This window comes from Plectropomus leopardus, chromosome 13, assembly GCF_026936395.1.
Source record: "Plectropomus leopardus strain MGB_pleo_1.0 chromosome 13, ASM2693639v1, whole genome shotgun sequence".
Classification (NCBI taxonomy): Eukaryota; Metazoa; Chordata; class Actinopteri; order Perciformes; family Serranidae; genus Plectropomus; species Plectropomus leopardus.
Window position 1 is genome coordinate 30,921,248 of NC_142188.1, and position 27,208 is coordinate 30,948,455.

At 39.0% G+C, this 27,208-nt stretch overlaps 1 protein-coding gene across 4 annotated transcripts in view; it reads right to left on the reverse strand.

Annotated features, from left to right (window-relative positions):
• Positions 1-27,208, reverse strand: part of LOC148187749 (uncharacterized) — a 425,509-nt gene that overhangs the window by 156,174 nt on the left and 242,127 nt on the right. For all 4 annotated transcript variants that reach the window (XM_088086772.1, XM_088086769.1, XM_088086770.1 and 1 more), the window contains exon 8: positions 25,874-25,984. In XM_088086772.1, coding sequence (XP_087942898.1) covers positions 25,946-25,984 — 39 coding nt within the window. In that variant the 3' untranslated portion in view covers positions 25,874-25,945. The remainder of the gene's footprint in view (positions 1-25,873; positions 25,985-27,208) is intronic.

The window sequence follows — 27,208 nt, forward strand, 5'->3', positions numbered from 1 at the left end:
CAACCCTGTCAGTCATCCCATCTCTCTTGCATGCATGCACACACACACACACACACACATAAAAAGATTGCATCTACAAACGCATCTACATCTACAATGCCACCGCTAACATTTGCGAATGTTTCTGGACCTCCAAACAAGGGAATCAGCTAGACAGCACATAATTATTCATATGTTTCACTTAACCTTTAACATGCAGTCCCATACAGTGCCCCAGCCAGCGTCTGCATATTGGTACCAGATTATTACGAGAATGGCTAGGCATTTGTCCTTGTTTACGTGCCCCGTTGAAGCATCCTTGGCCGTGCTTGCCTACACTCCAGATGAATAGCATTCCCTGGCCCCCGGAGGCTCCCAACTTCTCCTGAGACCTTTAAGTGTTTGTTGACAGACTAACAGACTTTGGCTTGTTTAGCTTTCTCCACTCTCTAAAATCCAAAAGGTCACCGGCAATTCCTCCGCCAGCCCCCTCGAAAGAAGAAGAAGAAAAAAAAAACAAGACCTCAGGAAAATGCCCTTACGAGCGGACCTCGAGAGCTCTCAGGGAAACAAATAGAATCCCTGCTGCCACGGTTACCAAGTTTACCAACATGTCTCTATGGCTACAAATTACAAAATAGCTAGAAATGCGCCCCCCTCAGCTAGAGAGGCAAACAAAGAGGAAGAGGAACTGAACTTGGTATCCCTTGCTGAGTAGATTACCCGGCGCTGACATGAAGAAACATTTCACTGGATATTTCTTTGGCGCAAAAATAAAGAGCCTAAAAACGGAGATAACACGCACCATATGGCATATTTGGGAGGTCACTGTCAGTATCCCAACATGGGGTAGGGCAGTACAATGGAATTATCCTGCGTAACATGCATAATTCCCCTCGTTACAGCAAACGAGCGGTGTGCATCCCGTTATTTGGGGTCTCTATTGTTGCAGTGGCGATGCTCATTATTATGGGGTGTCTGGTTCAGGCCATCAGAGAGGCTCTCGCCACTAAGGTCTCTGTGGAAATCGGCAAGCCCATCTCACTGCTTAGCAACCAAGCCCTGGGGCCTGTTTTGCACAGCTTAATTCAGATGAGAGTGCCACGCACAGGATTGGCTAAGCTCGACCCGCTACCCCCCCCCCAACACATACACACACACACCCCCTCCATCTCGCACTCCCCCACTCTCGCTCCCTGACACACACATACACACACACAAGAACACACAGTCGCTATCTCGCCCTCCTTCGCTGCAGCCTTACCTAGTTTATCTCCTCTGTTCTCGCTCTATCTTCCTCTATCTACATTGTTCTTCTGCTCGCCTCGAGCCTGCGCTCTTAATAAAGGTGATTCTACCTGACCGAGCGGCTCCATGAGCTTTGGATCTGGCTTTGGTGCCATAAGGAGGCTTGATTGAGAGGTGTTTTCTAGCACTGAGGCAGTGATGCCAGGTGTATAGCACTTACTATATTTGTGTAATCAGCAGGGGCGTAAATACAGACAGTGCAGGCTGGGCGGTTGCACTGGGTGAGGGGGGCCAATAGAGAAAGTGGGCCCTCTAACAATATGTTGAGCAGAAAACGGACCCTTGCGTGTAATTCGGATTGCCACCTTAGAAATATGCCTGTGTTCAAGATGAAGACAAATTAAATTGTTTCTATTTACTCAATGTGCCATTGAAAAGAAAAAAAAAAAAAACAAAAACAAAAACATCTCTTTTATGGTTTTTTATGGTCTATATCTATCTAAAGATATATAGATTTTCTAACAAAATGTTGTGTTCTTTTATATAAAATACAGGAAAAAAAAATTCAATTAAATGAATAATTTATTTTTTGTAATACTGTCATGTGCAGTAACTTCTGGCTTATATGTATGTTTGTATTATCTGTGTCTACATTGTTCCTCCACTAACCTCAAGCCTGCACTCTTAATAAAGGTGAGTTTACCTGACTGTGATGTTTGGATGTGGCTTTAGTGCTATAAGAAGGCCTGATAGAGAGGTTTTTCTCTAGCATAGAGGCAGTGATGCTAAGTGTATAGGAATTTTTTTTTTGTGTAATTGGCAGGGGCGTAAATACAGACAGTGCATGCAGGGTGGTTGCACTGGGGCCCATACTGTGAGGCGGCCCATAGAGAAAGTGGGCCCTCTGACAATAAGTTGGGCAGAAAATAGACCCTTGTAAGTAATACTAACACATTCTCACTCTGAACTTGCCACATGGTGACATGCTCTCAGTGACTTTCCGCATCTAACTATGACGTTTTTAGGTATCCTGTTTATATCAAAGGATGCTGTGATGTCAATAAATGCACATGGTGGGATGACATCATGTTGGGATGACGCAGCCAGTTATTATGATGTCACGTCATGCAGAAAGCAGTACTGGTACATAAATATACTCGGAATCTATTACACAAATTCATCCTAGAACTGCTGTTTACTATCTACGTAAGATGAAGAATTTTGATATGAAATTCTGCATTTTTAATTTAACCAATTATTCTGTATTATAAATTGAAAATCGGTTGAAGATTCAGTGATTTGTGGTGATATTAATCATTGTTATTCCTCTGCCTCCACTGACTAATGCAATAAGTAGGCTAAGTAGGCACGGCTGCACCGACAGAAGATGGCAGCTGCGCTGACGCATCGCTCCAATTGACAGCAGCAGCAAAGGCAGTGTCTAGCTATATATGTCTATAAAGATTACCCTGATGACATCACCATGACATTGTCAGGGTTACTTTACCATAGATGACAAAGTTCCTCTATGAGCTAAAGAAAACTGAAGCTAACACTAGACACTGGGATGTTTGTATATTTCTTTGCTTATCAGCACATGGCGATGCTGCTGCAAGGTGTGACAGTGGAGCCATTAGACATTGTAGGTGATGTAAAGAACCATATGACAACGCTGCGATGTTCCAAACCTGCAGAATTCAAATGACTGGAACGTGGATTGTCAGTTTCCTCTAGCATTTTGAACACTTCACTTATGTGCTGTTTCTGCACTTCATCACAAGCTCACGTGTCAATCAGAATGTATTTAACATCTGCCTCCTGACATACTCTGATGATGATGTTGGAGTTTCAGTAGGTGGCGCTCTTGTCTTTCTTTCTAGTTATGAAGGGGATTTCCATGGATTTTATTTCTTACCAAAGATTCCAGCTAGCGGAGAACGTTCCTGCAACATTGGCTAACGTTACCTTAAAGTTGCAATAATGTTTTAAAGAAGACATATTAATCTAATATGCAAAGAACGTTCTAAGGATGTTTGCTAGGTTAAATGCCGACTAAGACGTAATGTTATAACTGCAACATTCTGAGGATGTTTTGATGCTGACAGGTGACAGATCATAGCATGTTCTTTTGTAAAAAACATTCCCACAATGTTGCATGAACAACATTCAGAAAATGTTATTGAGGCCTGAGATTAAAGACCTTTTTTTAGATGAAAATGTAATGTAATGAGATTGGTTAACAATAAAGAAAATACATTTTAACATTTTTTTTTTATATTTATAGAGAATATTGCCTAACTTTAAGAAGAATGTTCTGGGACTTGCCACTGAAAATGTTACTAAAACATTTAATGGTTTCATTTAAATGTTGTTAGAACGTTTTTAAAACCAAAAATTGGTAGCTGGGACGGTAGCAACATAAAACCCTCATCATTAAACAGCTTTGAAGAACCTATTTTCTGTGACTTTCACTTTCTTCTTTTGCCTCTCTCACCTTCTCTCTTTCTTTTCTTGTTTCCCCTGCCCTCTTCTCTCCACCTGTTTCCTCTCTATCTATCCATCTCTCTCTCTTTTTCTCCACCTCACTTCGTTAAGTGGGTGAGAGTGGGACAAGCGAGGAATCGACAATGGCGGCTGTGACTCAGGCAACCAGCTGCTGCAGTGTTGTGACGGTAATGAGGACGGGGTCAGTGTATATAGAGAGACTGAACGACAGAGGCACACACAGGAGGACAGAGACGAGGAGAGAAAGAGGAAGAGAAAGCTGGGTTCATGTGGGGAGTGAGCGGGAGAGTGAGACGGAGAGAGAGTGTGAGGAAGGGAGAGGGGTGGAGAGATAGAAGTCGACAGAAGCCAGCTGATAGCACAACTCTACAGCAGTGATAGCCGCGCAGGGAAAGTACTGAGCTAAGCAACTTCTGCTCTCACACTGTGGCTCAAGTGAGAGGATGTGGAACGCTGCAAGTTGGCAGGTTCATGTGAGGACGCCCAAAATAGACATGGGATTCTGCTAAAATTGTGCTAATGCCTTTAACAGGTTATGAAGTATTAACACTATAACACCTGGATCAACACCAGTTTTCTCGTGCTGTGTTTAGACACCTTTCACTAGCATTTAAACCTCTATAATCAGCAAAAAATGTTTTGATTTCTTTCAAAAAACGGGAAAAAACACAATGAGCAACTTTGCAAGTAATGTCCTGCAAACTGCAAAAAGTTAGTAAATGGTGACAAGGAAATGATCTCCAAATTAGCTGAAGGATTATTAGATGTTATCAAAAAAGAAGGGAAATGTTTATAAAATTATAGTCATAATTATCTCCGTATTATTTTTAAAATTATGTTAAATATTATTTAGCACTTTTTTGATGCCATTTTTTTGGTCTTTTTTTCCTTTTATTTTTGGGTAATTTTTCTGTAACTTTTTGCTCATTTCTTGGCAATTTTTTGTCCATTTCTTGTTATGTTGCTTGTCTTCCTCTTCCAATGTTTAAAAAAACTGATCAAAAAAAAAAAAAGAATTTGAATTTGAATATGCACAATGTGTAAACTAATGTTGTTTTTACTTTTTTTTTATTCCTTTATCCCAAGACATGGCATATAGCAGTCACTGCATATTTTATATTTGTTTGTTTTCAGCAATTAAAATAATTTTTTGTTTGTTTGTTTTGTTTTTTAGTATGCGAGTAGTACTTTACATATCTAAGAACACTTTCAGAGAATAAATATATTTATATTGCCTGATATCAGAAATTATAAAAAATGCCTAATGTTTACAACTTTACAACAATCTTTGTGCTCAAACCATACTCCGGTAGGATTTTAAACCATAAAGGAGACTCTAGGGGTTTTAGAGCCTTTGTTTCTTTCATTATAGTGACTTGAATAAAAATAATAAAATGTATTAATAAGTACATCATCTGCTTAAAGTTTCAGGTTTAATGTAAAGCATGTACTAACAAAATCACCTTGATAATATTGGATATAGAAGAGGAAGACGAAGAAGAAGAAGACAAAGAACAACATAACAAAGCCCTTCACCAAGTGCTGAACTACAAAGTAGGTGTTCATATGTTTGAAAGATTATTACTGTGGATTTCTGAGATAAGAATAAATGCAAATTTTCAGTTTTGATCTGTGAAATTTGTTTATTTGATGATGCCGACCCCAAATCTTTAATGCAACGACTTACATTCAAATGTTTCTTCATTTATATAACCCTGGTCTGCATTTAGCTCATAAGAGACAAAGTTTCTTCAGTGTGATTGAAATTAATCTGATAAGAGATTCCAACTGAGGTTTTTACATGGACATTGAATAAAGTGATCTGATAAGATGTGTGTTTACATGCCTCAAATTTAATCAGAATATAACTTTTTTGATGTGGTTTCGCACATTGTGGTGCTTCTAATATGTCCGAAATTTAACATAAAAGCAAGGATTTTAATTTAAGAAAATTAAATTTATTAAATTCATACAGAATAGGTGTAAAAGTTGTCCCCCCGTTAACATAATCAGTAGACATTACAATTTACCTTGTCTCCTGACATACAATTGACAATTGTTACGGTATGTCATGTGTAATGCACGCACCTTGAGTCAATTAAAGTCATCCCCACGAGGCAAACATGCAATCATTCCAACCAGAGATCGGATTAGATCAAGTGCTTTTGATTATCGTAGGTGCGAATATTACAGGTAATCTAAAGTTTACACCATCTGACTGAATATTCCTTCTGATTGAGTCTCTAATCCATCTTCTGACTGAGGTTGTTACATGAGGTGTTTTTATTCTGATCATGCTATTAATCTGATTATGAGCAAAATATTAAGGTCATTGGAAATGCATTCAATTAGAGGCAGCCAAGTAAAAAAAAAGGTACAATATTGTAGTGTTGGTACAATATGCAAGGGCACATCTTATTAACTAAAATTTAAAATTTACCTTGATTAAAATATATGTGAAACAATGGCATACCCACTGTCTTTTCATCTTATATACTTTTTTTTATGCTTTTTTAAATTCAGAATTTGACACAATCCAAATGCATCAAGTTCAACTTTACACCAGTATGAAGGTTTTAGCTGAGAAGTATAGATACATAATTTCAGACATACATGTTTAGTCATTTCATAAATCATACAAGAATCAATTTATTGTGAAAAACAAACTAATCTCCCAGTTGTGTTGATTTGACTGCCGATTGTTGAATTCCTTTTATATAATGTGAAAAAAAAAGTTGGAACAACTTTTTATGGACAATTAAATTCAAACACGTGTTCATAAATATTATAATTGAATACCATTACTGTAATTATATACACACATTTTTAAGTTGAAAATGAGGACAAAGGAAAAAAAAAGAAAATACAGTTTTTCACAATATTTAAAATGTTTTTTTAAGTGTTATGTGCTGTTACTATGATTAGAAACACATGATTTTAAGTTGATTACTAGCAAAATTAAATTTGCCCAAAACATTTTTCTACATTATTTAAAGGGATTTTTAAAGTGTTTTTTGTACTGATATCATAATAACAAACACACATATTTAAGTTGATTACTAGAAAAAATTAAATTTGTCCAACATATTTTTCCACGTTATTTAAAAGTAATTTTAAAGTGTTGTTTATAATGTTATCATAATTAAAAACACGTTTTTTAATTGATTACCAGTAAAAATTAAGTTGGTCTGACAAGTTTTTCCACATATTTTACAATGAATTTTTTTAAGTGTTAAAGCAATTAGTAGCTTTTCATAATTCAATGTAACAATGTATCATATAGTGACTCATTGTAGAAATCATATCAGTTCACGCTATTTTGCAGTGCAGTGTCTCTGACTTGTTTATTGGAGAAAAAAGTAGCATTTCACACACAGTGTGTTACGCTGAGAAAAGGAGTGAAATGGAATGAGACAGTGGCGACATGGACTCCCACTATAGACACAGCGTTTAACATCTTCACGCATGGCAGCTCAATTACCTGAGTGTAATTGCAATAACTCCAATACCTCTGCAGTCATGCTTGACAGTTTCCAGACCAGGTCCTGTAATTGCAGGTTGATATATGCAACTGGAAATCAAAGGGGGCTAGCGCGTTAGCGAGAGAACAGCTAGGCTATGACTTCCACGGCAGAGCAGTGACTCGCTAATGCAATAAAAGGCCGGAGTTATTAGCGGAGTTGTGAATGGCAAATTGGTGTGAATGCCAAATCGTCAGGGTTAATATTGAATAAGATGGAAAGTTAAAAAGGGAACTGGGAAAGTGGCGGGGGTGCGAGGGGGGTTGAGACAATGGATGGTGTTCAACTATGTCAGAGCAGGCTGGGTCTTACCGTGATGGGGTTTAAATACAGTCAGCAATTACACTACAGATCTACTTTACTCCTTAAAAACTCTCCACAGTCAGGAGCAAAGTGCTGGGTGAGTCCAGTCATTTTCCATGAAAGCCCGAGAGTCTGTGGTTTTTTCCATCCAAGAAGATTTTGCATCAAGCAGAGAGGATGAACTGATGGGTGGAATCACCTGGTACAGTGATTAGTGAACAAAAATGTTGCAGGCTCTCGACCTCTATGGCCTCCGTATGACTAAAAGGAAGTGCCTGAGAATCGTCCAACGATTTCTTAAACTGTCTGATGTCAGATTACAGAGCGGCTGCCTCTGACAATATTTTCAACTTTCCAGTATAGAGAGAGTCGGGATTTTAAATTCTCTCTCAAGTTGTCTTTTTTCACTCTTCACACACCTACTTATGTAATTTTTCATCTACATACTGATCCCTATTTGACAATTCACAGTTACAAGACCTTGGCTTTGTGAAAATGTAGTCATCATTTATAGCCATGTACTTAGAACTGAATATGAGGTGTATTATACTGAACCATGGATATGAGGGCAGACCATAAGGGGGGGTCTCTGGAGCCTAGTCCCCAGAAGAGGCCCATGGACGCCTGCAATAATCATGTTCATCCTACATGTGAATAATCCAAACCACATTCTACTTTGAACCAAAGTATTAACTTATATTACTTATCACCTAAAAATGCTATGAGTCCTTTATTTTACTTATTTATTGTAAGCACCCATTGCAAAAAAAAAAAAAAAAAAAGTGGATGGCTGACCTCATGACCTGGAAAATGTCTTGATCCAGATCAAGGAACAACACCGGACTAAAGGACAGAAGGACTTTTTCTGCAGACTTAAATAAGTCTATAGGAAGAGTGGATTCTATTTGATTTGATCTGATTTGATTTTACTGAGGTACCACTTCTCAGTACAAACATTGAAATAACACTTATTTAAATTATCTCCTAAAAATTGTAAAATTTACTAATTGACAAATCCAGAGTTATTTCCTGCCTGCCATTCATGTAAACAAGCCTAAGATTGTTCAAGATGATAATTGGGAGGCAGAGTTAAAAATGAGCACTACTAGGCTAGCACTATGGGCCCATGTATGCAGGAGACTCAGATAATTTTACATCCGTTTTTAGGCTTCATGCGCCACTTTCAAAGGAATGCATTAAGCATCTAGGAGACAAAGTGCACATATGAGTGAAGCAGATTTGAGGAGGTCCCATTTACTGGACCTTTTCACGGGCTTAACCATTTCTGTGAGCGTCCCTGGCTGTGACATCCTCAACACCAAAGGCTGGACTACCAGCCATTAATCTACACCCCTGATGTACAATACATATGAAGCTTGGTTCTGCATTCATTACTTAATTTTCTGGCCACATTTGATAGGGGGATCCTGTGTCAAAAGATTAGATAAGAAACTTGATATAAGATTTCTTTAATCATTTTTTTAGGTAATTTCATGAACTGTTCTGGATCTTTCAATCATATCATGAAATTCAACAGCAGATGGACTTTGCCCAGTTGTCATGACATTTTATAAGTTCAAATTTCCATTTCTCCTAAACACTTTTAGGACCTCTTCTCCACGCTGGCTTCAAAGCGTGGGTTCAGTTGAGATCATGAGATCATGTGATATGGTTGAAAGCTCCTTAACAACTAGTTAATGGACCGTGCATAGAGATTATTTACTCAAGTGCAGTTTCCAAAGTCAAAAATGAAATTTGAACCTCATCTTGTAAGCCAGCATCAATAAGAAGTCCAAATAGTGCTTAGAAAGTACTCATCGGCTGATTGAAAGCTCCAAAACAACTCGTAAAATGGACTTTGGGGCGCAACTGTTTTCGCAACTAGCTTTAGTAACTTCAATATTTTTCTTTTTATTGTGCTCACATGGTGTATACTCTTGAATAAAGTTGTCTGTCATCAAATTACCACAAACTCTTTGGCATAGAGAAAACCCAAATAAATAATGAAACTGCTATGTACTGCTTGCTATGTGCGCAGAAGTTGATGGTACTTGGCGGGAAATGGGGACATAGACGTTGGCCAACACTATATTTTTACCCCTGGCCCTCTAATGGGTTAACCCAACCACGTCTACACCCCTCCCAAAAAAAACTTCTGCCACTGTTTTCTTGTGCCTTCCAGATGTTACAGCACCTTCTAAAAAAGAGTTTACATCTTAAGATTTAACCATGCACACCATAGCTTTATGTTTCACCAAATCATAAGCATTTCCCCATGAAAGCTGTATTGGACTTATCTGAGATATATCTTAGATATATCTTAGTCTTATAGTGTTTTCTTGGTTTTAGCCACAATTGGATTGTGTAGACTGCACGATCCTATAATATCAACACAACCATTAGGTCTTGGTTGCTACCCAGTCTGTAGTTATTGTCTTAGATCATTTGCAGTAACAGCTGTCTTTATAATTTAGTTTTTCATTGCTTTGGCACTTTTGGGCCACTCGTGGTCAACTTTGCTTTGGGACCAACATTTGTGCGCAAAAAAACGCAGAACAAACACTGCTTTTGATTGATTGACGGCTGCGGAGTCATGTGCGACCAGCCTGTATAAAAATCAGTAAAAGTTCCATCAAAAAGACCACACTTAGCGCTACCGCTGCACTTTATTGTGGTTGTAAGGAAACCAGAGACGATGTGCGGTTGAGCCGGGCAAGCTAAAGGGCTTTGTGTGATTCCAGCATTCCTCCATATGTCTCGGGACGGTCCAAAACCACAGGCCCTGACACAAGCAGCGGTTCCAGAGCCGGCTGCCAAGATCCACTGTGAGGAATATTCCTGTTCTTTATCCAAGAGCGCTCCATTAGGATTTATAGCAGGGGAACATAAAGTACTCCGAGAGAATCCCTGTCCAGAAAAGGCCCAAACAGACAGACTTATGACAGCGGTAGTGCACCAAGAAAAGCACTGGACCTTAACAAAACGTTGGTTACCAACGCTGTGTTTATCAAAACAGTCAGACCCAAAAACTAAGTTGTGAAAATGTCAAACTTTCAAGAATTCAGTCAGCAGATCAAGTTCTGACTCCTTCAGAAAACCATGCTTTTGATACGATCTTGCCATTTTCTTCACATTTGGATAAGACAATTGAAAGCCAACCACAACACATACAGCAAACACACCACGCTTAGATATAAACAGCACAGCAGCTCCGTCCAGAAAATAACTGAACGACAACAACAACCTTGCAGAAATCCTCACAGCTGTGACCTAATTGTAACAACTGTAATTGTAGCCAACCACAATACAAAATCACAAGTACCGTGAAGGATCACGGACACCATAATCACACAAGAGCGACGGGAATACAATTGCGGCTGGGCCTCACCATGGCAGTATCTTAAATTCATACTTACGGAGGCCCCCCCGCAGCAATTACACTTCCTTAAACAGACTGTTAGGAGCGGGAGGGAGGAGGGGAGGATGAAGAAGTGTGACGGCATGCTAGGAATAACTGTTGGCCGAGGAGCTAATAGGCATGGAATGATGACAGATATCATGGAGTGGACGCCTCACAATGACTGGGAAGGAATTAATAAGCAGGAATGGGTTAATAGTGCATTAAGAGCCAGCAGGAGAACGGCGGGAGAGAGGAGGGAGAAGCTTCTGAAGTCAGCTGTGAGTAATCAGCCCATGGCAAGCCTTCGACGATTACCATAACAGAGCAATTGGACGTGAAAAATGGATAATAGTATGGACATAGAAGTGTGGGACTGAGTGTGTGTGTGTGTGTGTGTGTGTGTGTGTGTGTGTCGTGATGGCTGTGGGGGAGGAGTAAAATGCACAAATCCTACTGGCTCTCCAATTGTGAAAAGCAGGAGGTAGTGATAATTTTCAAATCAAAACACAAATGTAACCATAGTGTTTGCAAATTTTAGTAATTTTACTGTCGTCATTACTCTACAGTTTTGGCACTCTGTAGCGTTCATCAGAATATGTATTGGTATAAGGCTGGATGATATGACCTAAAAGATATATTACAATAAACTGCCATGTTTACATCAGGGCAACATTAAGGGAATGTTAAGGAAAAAGTCAGTGTGAATGGATAAATTTGCTGCCTGATGTTAAGTCAGTTAACAACTGTTTATATAGGGGGCACTGGCACAACCTAATACATAATGGGTGGAAAATAGGTTTACTAGAGGTGTTTTTTCTGGCAGACTGCCATGGCATTTACTTAGAGCAGTCATCATCCCAAGAGGATGAACACTTTTACTGTCGAACACTCCGTGAACTTTCCTCTAACCCAAGCTGTAGCCAGAATTTTAGAAATATTTAGGTCATGAGTCACCCCTCACTATTTTCAGAAAATTATGACCAGACACCAAACAAGAGTGTGTTTCTTTTCAATCTTTGATTCATCCATCTAACCATCCCGTTATTCTTTTTAATATATATATAAGAAATACAATTTAAAAAGGACATGACCTCAGATTTTTCAGTTATAGATGCAGTCCTGTCTGTAGCCTGTACTTGTGAGCCTGCACGTCTTTTAAAATAGTTGATTCATCCATTTAACCTTCTTCTTTCTAATAAATAAATAAATACTTTTTTTTTTTTTTTAAAAAAAGGATGTGACCTAAGATTTTTCAATGGTATGTTTCATGAAAGCTGTGGTTAATGTATGGTTAAGCTTGGACATTAAAGACCACTTGGATATTGTTAGTAAAGGTCATGTTTTGGCTTAAAATAACCACTTTTTGTAGCACCATCCCGGCTGGAAGTGCAGCTATGTCTCTGTAAAACAACAACAACAAAAAAGAACTTTTTTCATGGCACTATCCTGGCAGGAACTGCAGCAATATCTCAGGACAAAACAATTGCCATATGTTATCCCAGGTCGAGAAAAGCAAGGGACTGCTAAAAAAAATCGCACTGTTTGGTGGCTAATAAGCCATCTTTAAAACAACGTTGGGTTGCTAAAACACAACCAGCTTTGTTGTTTATCGGCCTCAAACAATGGTTTGCATCTTAGCAGCCATCTCTCATAATTGTCACGCCATACACCATTCCCTCTACCTCCAGATGACAAAGTCAGCAATATACTACTTTGTTTTGAAATTGCTCATACATATGAAATGTACAGGTATTTGTGGTTTGCAGACACATTCAATCTTCTGGTGACTGGACTGGTACTCATTACATCACCAGGCTTTTAGGGATCATGTAGCTATTTCATGAGGACACACAGGTTGATTTTACATTGCCACTTTCGGATGTGACCACGACTTTATACTCCTAATGCTCTAAGAACAACAGAGCCAAGCCAGTGTTGTTTGTTCCATAAAGCATTTCCCTCAAGGCTGAAAGGGGGCCTTTAGACTTTTACTCTTGTTTAGCTTAAACTGCTTTACCTTATATTGAATGTGGACCATGTCATTTACGGGATGGTTTCTCTTACCACAAGGCCACCCTGCTACTATTTCTCTGTAACTTCTGAGATTCATGAATTTTGACAAGGCCACTAGTGTGTTTTTTTCTCTCCCTCTCTCTCCATCTGGCATATTTCCAGTGTCCAGGGTATATGGAACTGGAAGACATTTCACAGCTATGGAGCAAGGAAAATACAGAGAAGTAGGGATATGATATAGCTGAAAATCGATATGCCCTTGGCTTTACACCATTTGCTTCCAGTGTGTGTCAGAGAAGCGTTAGACGTTTCATTTTGTATGATGATTCCTTTGGTCGGGCTATTATCCCCCCCGATCAGTCCACATATCTCCTCTAATCAAATGGATGTTCATCCCTGGGAAGAGAGAATATCCAGTCACTTGGACGTTCGGTGATTATGTGATAGCTCAATCATAATGTTAATTTTATGGGGGTATTATTGTACAGGCAGATGACTGTAACTGAACACGACTAGAAGAAGAACCTCCAGTTGTTGCTATCAGCTATCCCACCTTCACATTCAAGTGATTTGACTTTCTATTGTCTGCGTGAAATTGTATGCAGACAATGCAGTGTACATGTATAATACGACACACGTGTGGCTTGCACAATGCAATGTAACCGTTGGAATAGAATGGACTTGTCTGCAATGTTATTTATGTAAACCATTCCCCAATTTGCTCCCAAAAAGTAGGTCCATCACAAAATGCAGATGTGCATCCAAACAAGACAGAAAAATGACAAAACTCTCTGAATGCTTTGGTATTATCCATGGATCAATATAGACAAAATATTCACTGGAACTGTTTAGCAGTGTCAAAGGTGAAGGGTCATAGTAAAAGTAATAAGGCTGTAGAGGAACCTGTGTGGCCATCCCTTCAACCTTCATAGCAAATTATAGCATAGGGAGGAGATGGTGGTCATGCAGCTATAGATAGGTAGGACATAACTTACAGATGCCTCATGAGCATACCCTAAATTACTAGCAACAAATTCCAATTTGAGTGTCCTGATCTATACTGATACAAGCCTGATGGGACCCAACAGGACCTGAGGGGACCTGGCGGGATGGGCCACATTCAAATTGACAACACATGAATGCAACAAATACTCTGTAAGTTAATCTTAGCTAGTTAACAATGGAGGATGTCAAACAAAATTTGTCATTTTGTCATTAATGTTACCCAAACTTTGGTGTACTTGTTCGGGGCGTTCTGGTCATCCCAGCTTATGGCAGCAGCAACGAACTTTAGTGTGCCAGAAGACTGATCGAACAGAGGTCAGCGCTGAAGCGGTCTAAGGTGGATGCTATAAACATCCTTCATCATAGCTTCAAATAAAGAAAGGCCCGTTTGATTTTGTAAACAGTTCAGTTAACAGTGGTTACACTTCATTTAGAATTTGTGGACCTAGAATATAGTAAGACCGACGTTTTATTATTTATAACTGCTGAGGATATTGGATAATGTGTTAAACAATCTGTCTATAGCCTATATAAAACAATGCCTTTTGATGGTCAAATAGGTGGAACCTGAGTATTCATGATATACAGGCAAGCTGTAACCATGGTAAGAACCAACACATTCTCATACAAACCCATCCAGTATCAGCGCTTAGTTATTGCCGTTCACGTCTACATATTACATACAAGATATCCTTTTGCATCTGTTCACTCTCTGGGTTGGCTTGTCAATTTATGCCTTTTAAATACACTGTGTACTTTCAAAATACACTTCCATTTTCACCGGAAACATGCGATTTCCCTTATTAGATGCATACAGTGCTTTTCAAAATAAACTACGTTGGTAAAGCACCTCATATTTACTTTTATTTCTTTGTGCAACAAAAGCACGTGGAACTTTAACTGCATCGAGCCCAGATTGGGTTCAAACATAAGGAGAAGGCTTGTCGAGGTTATGTTTGGCTTGGTTGCTACTGTCTCAGGTTCAGGTCAGGAGGCTTTTTCTAACTTTCAATATTTGCTGGGGTAGGTTTTTTAACAGTAATACCCATCAACCTTGTATTATACTTCTCCAAAGATACTTGTAAATGTCTGGGCAGGCTGACAAAGGAAATGGTCCTTATGTTTACACAACAGCAAACTGCAACCAACACGGACCGTCATCATGATTAGGATTAGGCAAGTCACGGATGGTAGGGTTTAGGCAAAAGAGGCACATGGTGAGGTGAAGAAAGAAAAATAAACTCAAATCCACATAGGAAGCGAACTCCAGTCTCCCACATGAAAAGCAGTTGTTGTGGGTTGTCCGTTGTCTTCGTTCTTAAGCGATGCTGCCCATGCACATTGCATGTGGACATGCCCACTGCCGTCCAACTGTGCGCTGGCTCTGTCCGAGTGCATTCTCATCTGACACCATCCAGCTGTGTTACAGTTGGACGTGATCGGTGGCTTTTGGCGTTACGCTTGTATGCTGACAGAGTAGACGTATTTGACAAGTTCTGAATGACAACGGGCTGGATTGTTCTCTCCATTGTCAGTCACATCCTTAGCAATTGTTCTGTATTCTGCCTACTATTTAACCAGAAAAATGTATTCTATGGTAACACCTTAATTAATGGGTCTGTAATGTCCTGATAATGTCAGAGGATGTTTCTTTGAACAATGTAGGTAAAACTGAAGCAAATGTCAAGATCAACCAAAATGTTGTTTTTTGTTTTTGCAGTGTTTTTTTAGACCACTGCAGCAAAAACAAGTGAAAAGAAATGAAAAAGACATTCTAAAAATTAACATGATTCAAGTGGTACATCAAGTAGCTTTTAAACACTGAGAGTTCAACAATGCAACCCCTATGACATGACACAATTTGATTTTTTTTTAAAATCCCAACTCACCCTTTCCTGGAAAGTTTTATTTAAGTTTAAAAACATTGAGTGGACGCCCAGGAGTACAGAAATAGAACAGGAATTCTTATCGAATGGTATTCCCATTTTGGGTTAGATGCCCTCCATCCAGGAAAGCGCACTTTAAGATCACCAGTAACCATCTGTGAGTGTACATGACTGCAAATAGCCTGGTAAAGAACAAGTGCAGCGAGGGAAAACAATACAGTGCGAAGAAATCGAAAGGAAAGGAGTCAGCCAAAAGTCGCGATAGTTATACAACCTTCCACCCTGTTGTGTAGTGCCAAAACGACTCTTACAGTACACAAAATGCTGCATTGGCTGCCAACCCCCCAAAAACAAACTCCAAAGCAACACTTGTAAGTAACAAAGAAAAGGAAAAATACAGTAGCAGAAAGCCACAAAGTGGAACAAAAGACAGTTTGCAGACACCAATGAGAGAAATCATTTGTGCTGAGTGCTCATTAGCCACATTGACCTTACATAAAGGCGTCTTATTTTTGAATTATTTATCACTTTTTGAAGACTGGTGAGTCACTGGCTGTTCTGCTCTCGGTTTGTCCGGTGTCGCCCACACCGTCGTGTTAAGACCCCGACTCCAAACACCGAGCAGGTGGCTGAGAACATTAGGTGGCCATGGATCACGTAGCAGCACAAACAGCACATCGCATTTTCATAAATTACATAAGAATGTGGACAATGAAGTGAACAGAATGTAGGGCAGCGGAGTTAGAGGGTGAGAGCGGCTCAGTCTGCTTGCATCTCTTTGTGTGTGTGTGTGTGCGTGCATGTGTGCATGTGTGAAGGTGTGTATGTCTGCTTGGGCAGTTGATTTAAACACCTCTGTATATGTATGTGTGTGTGCGTGTGTGTGTGTCGGGCTTACTCAATTTTGCATGGAGAACACTTTTGCAAAAAACACAGAAGGCCAGGGTTAAGTTGCAGCTGCCCGATACATAATTATAGGATTTTAAGACATTTTCCAGGATTTAGGATGTTTTAGGACATAAGAATCTTTTGAAGAATTTCAGAGTTTTGCGGATTTTAGGATTCTTCTAGGATTTTAGGACCTTTCTGGAACATTATGACTTACAGGGATTTTTGGACGTTTCCTGGATTTTCCTAGAATTTTCCTAAAATCCTCCTATAGGACATTTTCAGGATTTCAGAACATTTCTAGGATTTTAGCACGTTTTGAGGATTTCAGAACATTTCTAGGATTCTGGCATGTGTCTAGGATTTTGGGATGTTCCTAGGATTTCAGGACATTTCTAGGATATTATGACTTTGTAGGATTTCAGGACATTTCTAGGATTTTATGACAATTCAAGGATTTTAGGACATTTTTAGGATTTCAGGACGTTTCTGGGATTTTATTATGTTACTAGGATTTTAGAACATTTCTAGAATTTTGGGACAAATCTCAGATTTGACGACTTTTCTAGATTTTCTGACATTTCTCTGATTTTAGGACATAAGGGGCTCATCTAGGACCTCTGTTGGGTGATGCATGGGATCCTTCAATGGGACTTTTTTTGATAAACAAGCTTTATTCTGATGCTGTTTTGTTTTTGCATTCTGACACCTTATGTATGCTAAAATTACAAAAACAATTCCCAGTGTCAATCACTTTATATTTATTGTGGATTAGAAAATAGTTGGGGGCCACCCAGCACCCTATCTGGGGACAGATTTGGCCTGCTGGTAAGTTGAGTATCACTGCCCTATGCCGTATGTCAGTGTTTGGTGAGTTAAATTTTCCTCATCGTGTGTATGCACATTTCTGAGTGTATGGGTTTGTCTCTTGTGTGTATGTGTACCTAAATGGGTGGCTGTGGTCACACTGTATGTATGCCTGTGTCCTTGCGAGCGTGTGGGCCTGTAAATAGCTGTGGCAGCTGTAACTCTACTGTAATGCTATGTGTGGTCCTACAGGGGCCAGACAACCAGATGGCCAACATATCATTGCCAACACATACAGCGATATTAAACACACACACATACACATACCAGCGGGACTAAACCTCAGAAGGCCTGATTTGAGGCCTGGGCCACGGGTAGAGTATCAGCAGTGTCCCTCTTCTGGGTAAAAGTCTAGGCCCAGACAGCCTGGCAGCAAGCAGCCGCTGGGCCTTACGCATGCCAGCTGAAGAGCTCTGGGAGGCTGAGTGTGTGTGCGAGAACTCCCCTTTCTCTGGGCAACACATGCTCTGATCAGTGCTTGTGAGAGTTTGGGAGATTTGTACCAAGTTGCAAAGTTGTCTACTTGAAGCATATTGTGGCCAGCTCAAACAAAAGCTTGTTGTTAGCCAAGAAAAAAAAAGTTCAAAGACTGTATGTGTGTCCGTGTTTTTGTGCGTATCCGTGTGTGTGTGTGTGTGTGTGTGTGTGTGTTTGCGTCGACAGATGTCGAGTACATGCTGGTCCCTTGTGTAAGAGGATGGGAGTTTCTGTCTTACCTGAGGCTGCTGTGCAGCTGTCCTGAGCTGATCGCTGTCCCTACCACAGACAGCGAGTCTGTGTGTGTGTGTGTGTGTGTGTGTGTGTGTGTGCGTGTGACTTGTGTGTGTGCGTGAGCAAAGCAGGGAGTATTCTGCTGCTTTTTAGCTGCAATAGGCAGCTGGGGCCTTATGGTGGAGATGATGCCTTTTGTTTTCTCAAATCGTGTCTGTTATTTTCTATTTAAAAAAAATAATTTTCCCAGTCTTTGTTGTCATTTTTATGAACTGAAGATAAATATTGATACCTGCACACTGACTGTATGTAAACCCCACATTTACAGGGAAAAATGAGACGCAGTAGAAAGTTCTGAAAAAAATAGTAAGCGGACTTTGAGTAAGGTTTACTTTGTCACACCATAGCATATGAATATAAATACTATTTCACATTTCCAATATTGTGGGTCAATGGAAAACTAATTTCACAGCTGGAGCTACATCTAGGTGTTTGTAATATCTGATTGTTGCACACATGTTTGGATCGTTGTTGTTTCTGGTTTAACTGTTTGCTTTGCTTGCTTCGTGTGTGACACAGCAGGCCTCGTGCAGGGAGTATTACAAAAACAAATTTACTCTTTAGTTCATATCCACAATTTGTTCTTTTTTACGTTGATATCTGGGTTCAATGATGTTTTCTTTGTGTTGCTCTAGGTGAGAGAACCTTTTACAAGTGTTTGAGAGCAGTCTTGCCGAGATAAAACAAAACGTAATTTTTCACAGTCAAATTGTTTGTCCACCAAGAGGAAAGGTGAGAAAAATATTTTTCATACAATTTGAAAATTGCTTGAGTATTTTCATTTCATGTTACTTTCAACTACTAATCCACTTCAGGTCAGAAGAAATATTGTACTTTTTACTCTTTTATAATTAGTTGACAGCTTTTGTTTTTGAATAAAAATTAAAGTGCAGCTAAAACATTTAGTCACATTACATGCAACAATTTTGTCATAGTTCCCAGCTTCTCAAATATGTGGACATGCAGTTTTTTCTTATAATTATTTTGGTCATTTCTTGGTTTTGTAAATTGTTTTTTTTAATTGCTTTTTTTAAAAAAAACTTTTAACTTCAGCTATATCTCCCAAGTTGTATTTTTACTTCAGTAACATTCTAAATGCAGGACCTCTGTTTGGATTAAGTATTTTTATAGCATGCTTTTTGTACATTTACTCAAGTAAAAAATCTATATTTTCTGCGTCACCGCTGCTGATGAAATGTTTACAGCACCGCAAGTGTTTTTTGTCATACAGATTTTGCTGTACTGCCAGGACTGACACACTTGATAATCACGTCTACTTTAAGTTTAAATAACAGTACATCTTCTTTTTAGGTGGCATCTTGACAATTCTTAGGCATGTGTCAGATTATTTGCACGCAGCATCACACCTGCCCTTACATAGTGTTTAGGGGTGTTACTTGTGCTAAGAGGTGACTTCTGACCAGCACACTGGTTTAAGAATAGATTCGGATGGTTAAGTATCTTGAGCTGACTTTTCTGAACAGAAAATTAAGAGAAAACATAAGAGAAATCTAAAATATTTTTTTTGCATGAGGCCCATTGCTTATCTGTGATGCAAAACAGATTCAAAAGAAATCTGCCAGCAAAGTGAATATAATTGATTCTGATCACTAATATAAATGTATGTTGCAGCCTACATGTTGTTAAGACTATGGATAGCTATCATATGATGTTAATAAAATAAAACAAGGATGTTTTTTGTGTCTATATTATTTTCCATCTAAAATATATGTCCAGTGAAGAGTTGCCAAGAAGACAATTAATTCTGTTAACCCTTTGAAACCTGAGCAAATAGTTTTCTTTCAAAAGAAAGCAACTAGCAACTTAACAAGACAAAACTTACCAAAAAAGTAACAAAATGAAAAGAAAATTGCCTGAAAATTAAAAAATAAGGTTATTTTCCTTATCTTTTGATATTTTTCTAATAGTCAGTTTTTTAAATTATTTTTTAAGGCAATTTTCTTGTGACCTTTTACAAATTTCTTGTTATTTGTGAAACATTTCTTGCCAAGTTGGACATTGCCTTTCTCCACACATTTTATTTAGAAAGAAATTTACTCTGGGTTCAAAGGGCCACATAGCTTATGAAAGGCATCTGAACATAGCGCAAAGCCCCTGATTATTCAGGTTTTAAAGGGTTAACACTACATAAAAGAAGACAATACCAACAGCAGAATTTTAAGAAGAGACAGATAAGTAGGAGAGAGCAATATACATAAAAATGAATCAGAAAAAGCAGTTAAAAAAGAAGAAAAAGATGGTGTAAGGACAGGAGGGGGTCCTCTCTGCACACCCACACCTCCCTCGTAAAACAGCATGATAATGTTTTTTTTTTAAAAGAAGGGCTAAAAAGCTACATGCCTTTGGATTTACAGCGCGGCTATCAGTAGCCACAAGCTAGACGGCGTGACAGGTGTATGTTTCAGCAACTTAAACAGGGCGGATTAAGCCACTAGTGGCTCCTCTTCATATGCATTCCTTATGGGAGTTAAGGCCATTTGAAATGCAGGGCCAAAGGCAAGATTACCGGCTCATGGGCCCATGGAGAGAGGTGTGCTGCAACTAAAAGCCTGGATTTGAATAATTGTGGCAGGGCTTAGCGCCCGGAATCAGCACAGAACAGAACCAATGGATTATTACATACACACACACACACACACACACACACACACACACACACACCCCAACTTTGGAAGGCTTTGACTTGTCTGACTCAATAACTCACAGCATCACCGTGTGTGTGTGTGTGTGTGTGTGTGTGTGTGTGTGTGTGTGTGTGAGTGTGAGTGTAAATGTGTTGTTGGTAAGGGCTTGGTTTGTGTCATATCTGTCTCCATGCCATAATGCAAACACATGTGACTGATGTTCTGCTGTTTATTATCCACATGCAGTGTGTGTGCGTGTGTGTTTGTGTGTGTGTGTATGTGTGACAGATCACACTTGAGCCCCAACTTGTGTTTGCATGTGTGTATCCATGTGTGAGTGTACGTGTGTGTATAAACAAGTGTGTGTTCATAGTGCGAATGGCTGTATTTGTGCGCATTTGCTTCTGCATCAGTGTGCATGTGCGTGTGTGTGTGAGCGAGTGTGAGTGTGAATGCCACCACCTAAACACAGCAGAGCCACTGTTCCAGCTCCGTACGTTTTGACACTGGTTGAAGGCTTAGCGGCGCTCGAGGTGCCAGACAGACCGACAGACGAAGGGGAGGGAGGGGAGGAGATGATGAGGAGCTGCAAGAGGAAGGAAAAAAAGAAAAAAGAAAAGAGGAGTGGAAAGAATGGATAATGAAGGGGAGGATGAGAGGTGGTCCCATATGAGTTTTGGAGCAGATAGTGAGGGGAGAGGTTCAATGTATTCAACCTGTTCTAAAAGGTAGGGAGAGGGAGCAGGGAGGCAGGTATGAAAGGGTGGGTTACACCTCTGGGAGGGGGATGAGGGGTTGGGGAGGGGGTTACACACACTCACACATTACACTTTGTTCATCTGGCAGATACTTTAGACCAAATCAACTAACAAACAATAAATAATGGCTCGAACCATATTCTCAAAAAATGCCATCACTTTTCTTGTGCTCCTTACAGACACCTTTCAAAAGGACCTCAAAAATTTGAACTCTTTGCAAACATGGGAGAAAAAGACAGTGAGCAACTTGGTAAGAGATGTTCCACAAATTGAAAGAAATTAGTAGAATTAGAAAAATATTTTTCAAAAGCAAGAGAAAAATGTCCAGAAAAAAACAAGATAAAACCCAAGGCAAAAAATATATTACTCTCTATATAAATAATGTGAAAAAATTATAATAATTAAGCCACATTTTATTACATTTCCTTGTTTGTTTGTTTGTTTGTTTGTTTTTCCTTTCCTTTCCTATATATATATATATATATATTTTTTTTTTTTTTCTAATACTTTCTAATACTACCAAATTTCGTGCAAATTTTTGGGTTATTTCTTCTTTTCTTACTCATTGCCTTCTTCACATGTTTTTGAAAAGAATCAAGCCAATTTATTCAAGTGGCCCAAAAATTCCAAAGAAATTAGTAAAAAGTTATAATAAAATGACTTGAGCCAAAAAAAAAAAAAGACTCAAAATTACCATATAGTCCTAGAAATGAAATATCTAAATATAAGAATTATCCTAGTTTTTGTCAGTAGGCTAATTTTCAGGTCGCTTTGATTTTTATTTTTATTTTTCATTTTTAGTTTATTTATTTTGCAGTCTGAGGGATTTCTTGCTAACTTGCTGATTGTCTTCTCTCCTATGCTTTCAAAAGAAATCAGATTGATTCCCTCAGGTATAAGGGGTTTAAATGCTTATCAAAGGTGTCTAAATGCAGAACAGGAAAACTGATGTCAATCCAGGTATTTAAGGGTTAATAGGCCTTTTTCATGGCAGATGTTTTGGCATGTCCTGGCGGGAAATGTAAGTCATCACATAAAGTGTCCTTTAGGTGAGCTAGTTCCTGGGTCTGTGTTCTGTGCACACTGGCTCACTGTCACGGCTCACTGTGACAGTTAATTGAACTGAGCCATCGTTAACGCAGTGTGTTTCCCCATGTGCTTTTCCTGCGATGACAAAGTGTTTGCCATGAAAAGGTTTATTGAGTACTGACTGACAGGTGGCAACAACTTTGTCAACTTGGCCTCTGGGAAATGATATTGGGCATTTTTCCCAATCTTCTGCATTTGTTTTTAGACCAAACGAGTTTTTGATTAGTCAAGGAAATAATCAGCCGAAAGTTTAATCAAACTAACCACAGCAGTATTTAGTTGTTGTTTTTTCCATTATGAGTTTTTGTTTTATTTTAATGTATTTTACTGTACTGTACTGTACTTTACTTAGCAACAAAGACTGAACAATTACACAGAGGCCCTTGATATATATACCAATGCTTAAAAAATTAATTATTTTGTGAATTAATTTTAAATTTTTTTGTAAATTAAATTAATATTTTATTTTTAACAAAAAGATAAGCATTTAATCGTGATAATTCTAAATATTTTGTCTCGCTTTTTTCTTTTTGCCCTAGCTTTTTTAAAATTTTCTAAATTTACTAATTTCTTGCAATTTGTGATACATTCATTAATTTAAGTACTCATTACCTTTTTTCCCCATGTTTCAAGAAATCGCACAATCAATACTTCATCAATACTGAAAGGCATCTGAATGCAACACAAGCAACGTGATGCCGCCACAGGCTTCAAAGGGTTAATATTGTCAGACAATAGATGTGATCGGACTCAGATTGTAATAAGGAGCAGAACAGCTGAGACATGGTTCTGATTGAGCCCTTTGACTTTCCTATGAGATAAGATCATAACAGTCACTTCAAACACTGGCTTGGGGCCCCTCCCAGGGGCCCACTGACACCTCAGTCCTCAGGCCTCAGTCCTGTAACCAGTTAGCCAGGCTAGTAATCCATTTATCAAGACTGAATCAATATCCAGCAAATCACCAGCAATGCACATTTTGCTTTGAACATATAGTATGGTGATATAAACGTTCACATTAAAGCAGGTGTGGATGCTGTTTTGAACTAAACTTTCACACATATTTAGATTGTGATTTCACAAAATAATGCAGGTAGCAGCTATGGAAACATGAAACTCATCTCAAACTCGATTTTGCAGCTGAGGGCCATCTTTTGACAGCTATGCCAAAGCGACTATGTCATTCTTGACATACGGCCAAATGAGGCCAAAATCGCACGAGGAGAAAAAGACGGCCAAGAGCTCAGGAGTGACACCGGACAAAACAAGATATGATAGATGTCGTATCAATTTGAAGATGGAAATATGCAAAAATGGCACAAGTAAGGAGGGGAAAAAAAGAGCAAAAGAAACTGTTAGGAAGTCAATTTGATGTGTCAATGATCAAATCCCACCCAGACCATCACGAGTGCTCTGAGACCCCCGAAACCCAACATATGCAAAACAGCCGAGTGTGTCCTCACTTTTTAAATGGTGTGAGCCACACTTTGAATAGAGGTGGCATCAACACCTGCTGCCGAGACTCAACCGAGGAGAGTTGGAGAGACAAGAGGGCAAACACCAATTGTAACACTCTGTAGCTGTTCTGACACACCCCTGCACACACAGGTACACACACACACACACACACACACACACACACACACACACACACACACACACACACACACACACACAAGCATACACAAACACAATAACAAAAGATCTGATTTTTTTCAGCTGAATCCTTATGGACTAACATAAATATGGCATACAAACAGATTTATCAGAGTGACAGTCATGCTAGCCCATAACACACTACTCAGAAATGTGATAATTTCTTAAATGTATGGCGATAATGAATGGTTAGGAGTTTTTTTTTTCTAATTATATAATCAATTACTACTTATGCTTTCAGACTTACAAGTTTTTTCCCCCTGTTAATGTGCTTGCTCTAATAGTTTATATTTGTTTAATTTACCTCTAAAATGTAATATATAAAGTCAGGTGACAGGTAAGATAAATATGTTTATAAATATGTGATAAAATATAAACATGTGGTAAGAACTTTTATAATAAGATATATAAGTTTGCATAGTTTATATAAGTTTGTGTGTGTGTCTATATATATATATATATATATATATATATATATATATATGCATGTCTGTGTGCGTGATATATTTATATTACTATTGTTATTATTCTATGTTCACATATTATATATTTATAGCTGAGTTGTGGATAAGGGGTTGGCTTAAATAAGTGTAAACTTTTCCTACTCTTTTTTGGGTAGGTCAATGCTTGTAAATGGAATTTATTTTGTGACATGCTTTTCACTTTATTCTGTTTGTCTGTTGGAACTAATCTAACTTTTTGTTTGTTTGTTATTTGTTTCCACATGTCTGAAATAAAATTTTCATTTATTTGATTTATCAAGATGTTAGGTGAGGTAGCTAGTATCTTTTCTTGGGCCTGCCGGCAAGTATCTTTTTTGACAGAGGTTAGCGACAGAGTTTGTTTGATTTTGTTGTTATCAATGCAGCTCAGTTAAATAAAAATACATAAAGAAATACAATTTCTTTATGTCTTAAGAGAAGCATTTGGTTTCATGCATACAGAATATGAGGCAGATTTGATGCACTCATCAGTGATCGAAATATGAAGGCATAGCAAAATTTTGCTAAGAGCCCCAGAAAACGTTCCTGCTAGCTGGTGTGTTCAGTTTTAAAGGTGGCTGAATAACAATGCAGCTGTCATGGGAGAGAAGCAGCATGTTGCCATGTCACTGCTGCCTTATGTCCCACAGGGGATGAAGAGTGAGCATTTTAGTCAGTAAGTGGTTAACATAAGTTAAATGATTTGAGCTGTAGCGTAATATAACATTATTGTCAGATCACTTACTGTGAATGCAAATGTCAGCTGCTCATTAGCTAGCACTATCTGTAACATTACAGTTACCAAAGGTCTAATGCCTGATAACTGGTAACGTTAAAATGAACACTAAAAAGCTTACCTCATTGACGAGGGTTGAATTCCAGGTTGCAGGTAGGATTCTCGAGAGGTCAAAGGCTAGCATGTCAAGATGCTAATGCCGGTTAGGCCTCCTGGCTTGCTGGTGGACACTCTGTAAATAAAACAAAACTCAGTTCTTACAGGAATGACCAACGCCCTGTTTCCCTTATGTGTCTTAAACAAGTGTAGTGGTAGTTGATGAGGTGGATGTACTACTAGGTAGATGGCTAGGCTATTGAGGAGGAAATGGGTATACCCTCCTACATATTCCAATTGGCTTGTTGGCTGATATACTAAAAAAAACAGCCAAATAAAAAGGTGGGCATATCCCATACACATGCATATACCCTCCATTACAGCGCTGATCTTAAAGCTAAGATGATCTCTGTCCGAAAGTCTCTCAGACGAAGCCTAGGGATATTTAGTGGGCGTCTTCACAAATGTGACATAAAAAGAAGAGTTTATTAGTAGTACTATCTAGTCTTTGAAAACAGTTGTGTATTGTCTTCAGTGGCACTGAAGGACCTTTGTTAAGTCTCCTTGAATGACATAACCATGCAAAATGTTTCACTCTAACTCATCACATGGTGCTGCTCTGTTGGTGACCGTCCATGTCTACTTATAATGTTTTAGGTATCCTCCTGCGTCAGCTGTTTACACTCCAGGAGGCGTTACGGTGATGTCAACCAATGCACATGAGATGAATCAGCACAGTGTTTACACAACTGCACATAGCAACCAACGTGACCATCACAGCGGTTAAGATTAGGCAACAAAGTCACAGATGGCTGGGCTTAGGCAAAGGAGGCACATGGTCAAGTGTAGAAAACACACACACACACATCCACAGGCGAAGCAATTCCAGACACCTGGTTTTGTCTGGCCACATTCTCAAGTGACGCAGCCCATGGGCATTGCATCTGGATGTGCCCAGTGCCATCCGGCCCTCTGCCAGGGTACAATAACAGCGCCATTGGTTCTATTCTAATGCATTCTCCTCTAAGTCCAGCTGGCTTTTGGTGTCACGCTTGTGTACGCTGAAAGCACTGAGTGAGTGGCGCCATTTGATGAGTTCGGAGGGAGAACGGACTGAATAATGTCATCAATGTTATCTCAGTTTTAAAGACAACTATGAAAAAGGCCAGTGTCAAATATGGTAGCCAGGGTCAAATTTGGAAATGCTGAATGGAGCTTGAACCATCCTATGAACTAAAAAAATGGATATTTCAGACCTTTCTCTCTCTTTTTATTTATCATTTGTGTCTTTTGACTCTCCCGCCTTTAGGAGTCCAACACCAAATTGTGCCCCTTCAGGTAGGCAACTTACAACAGGCAG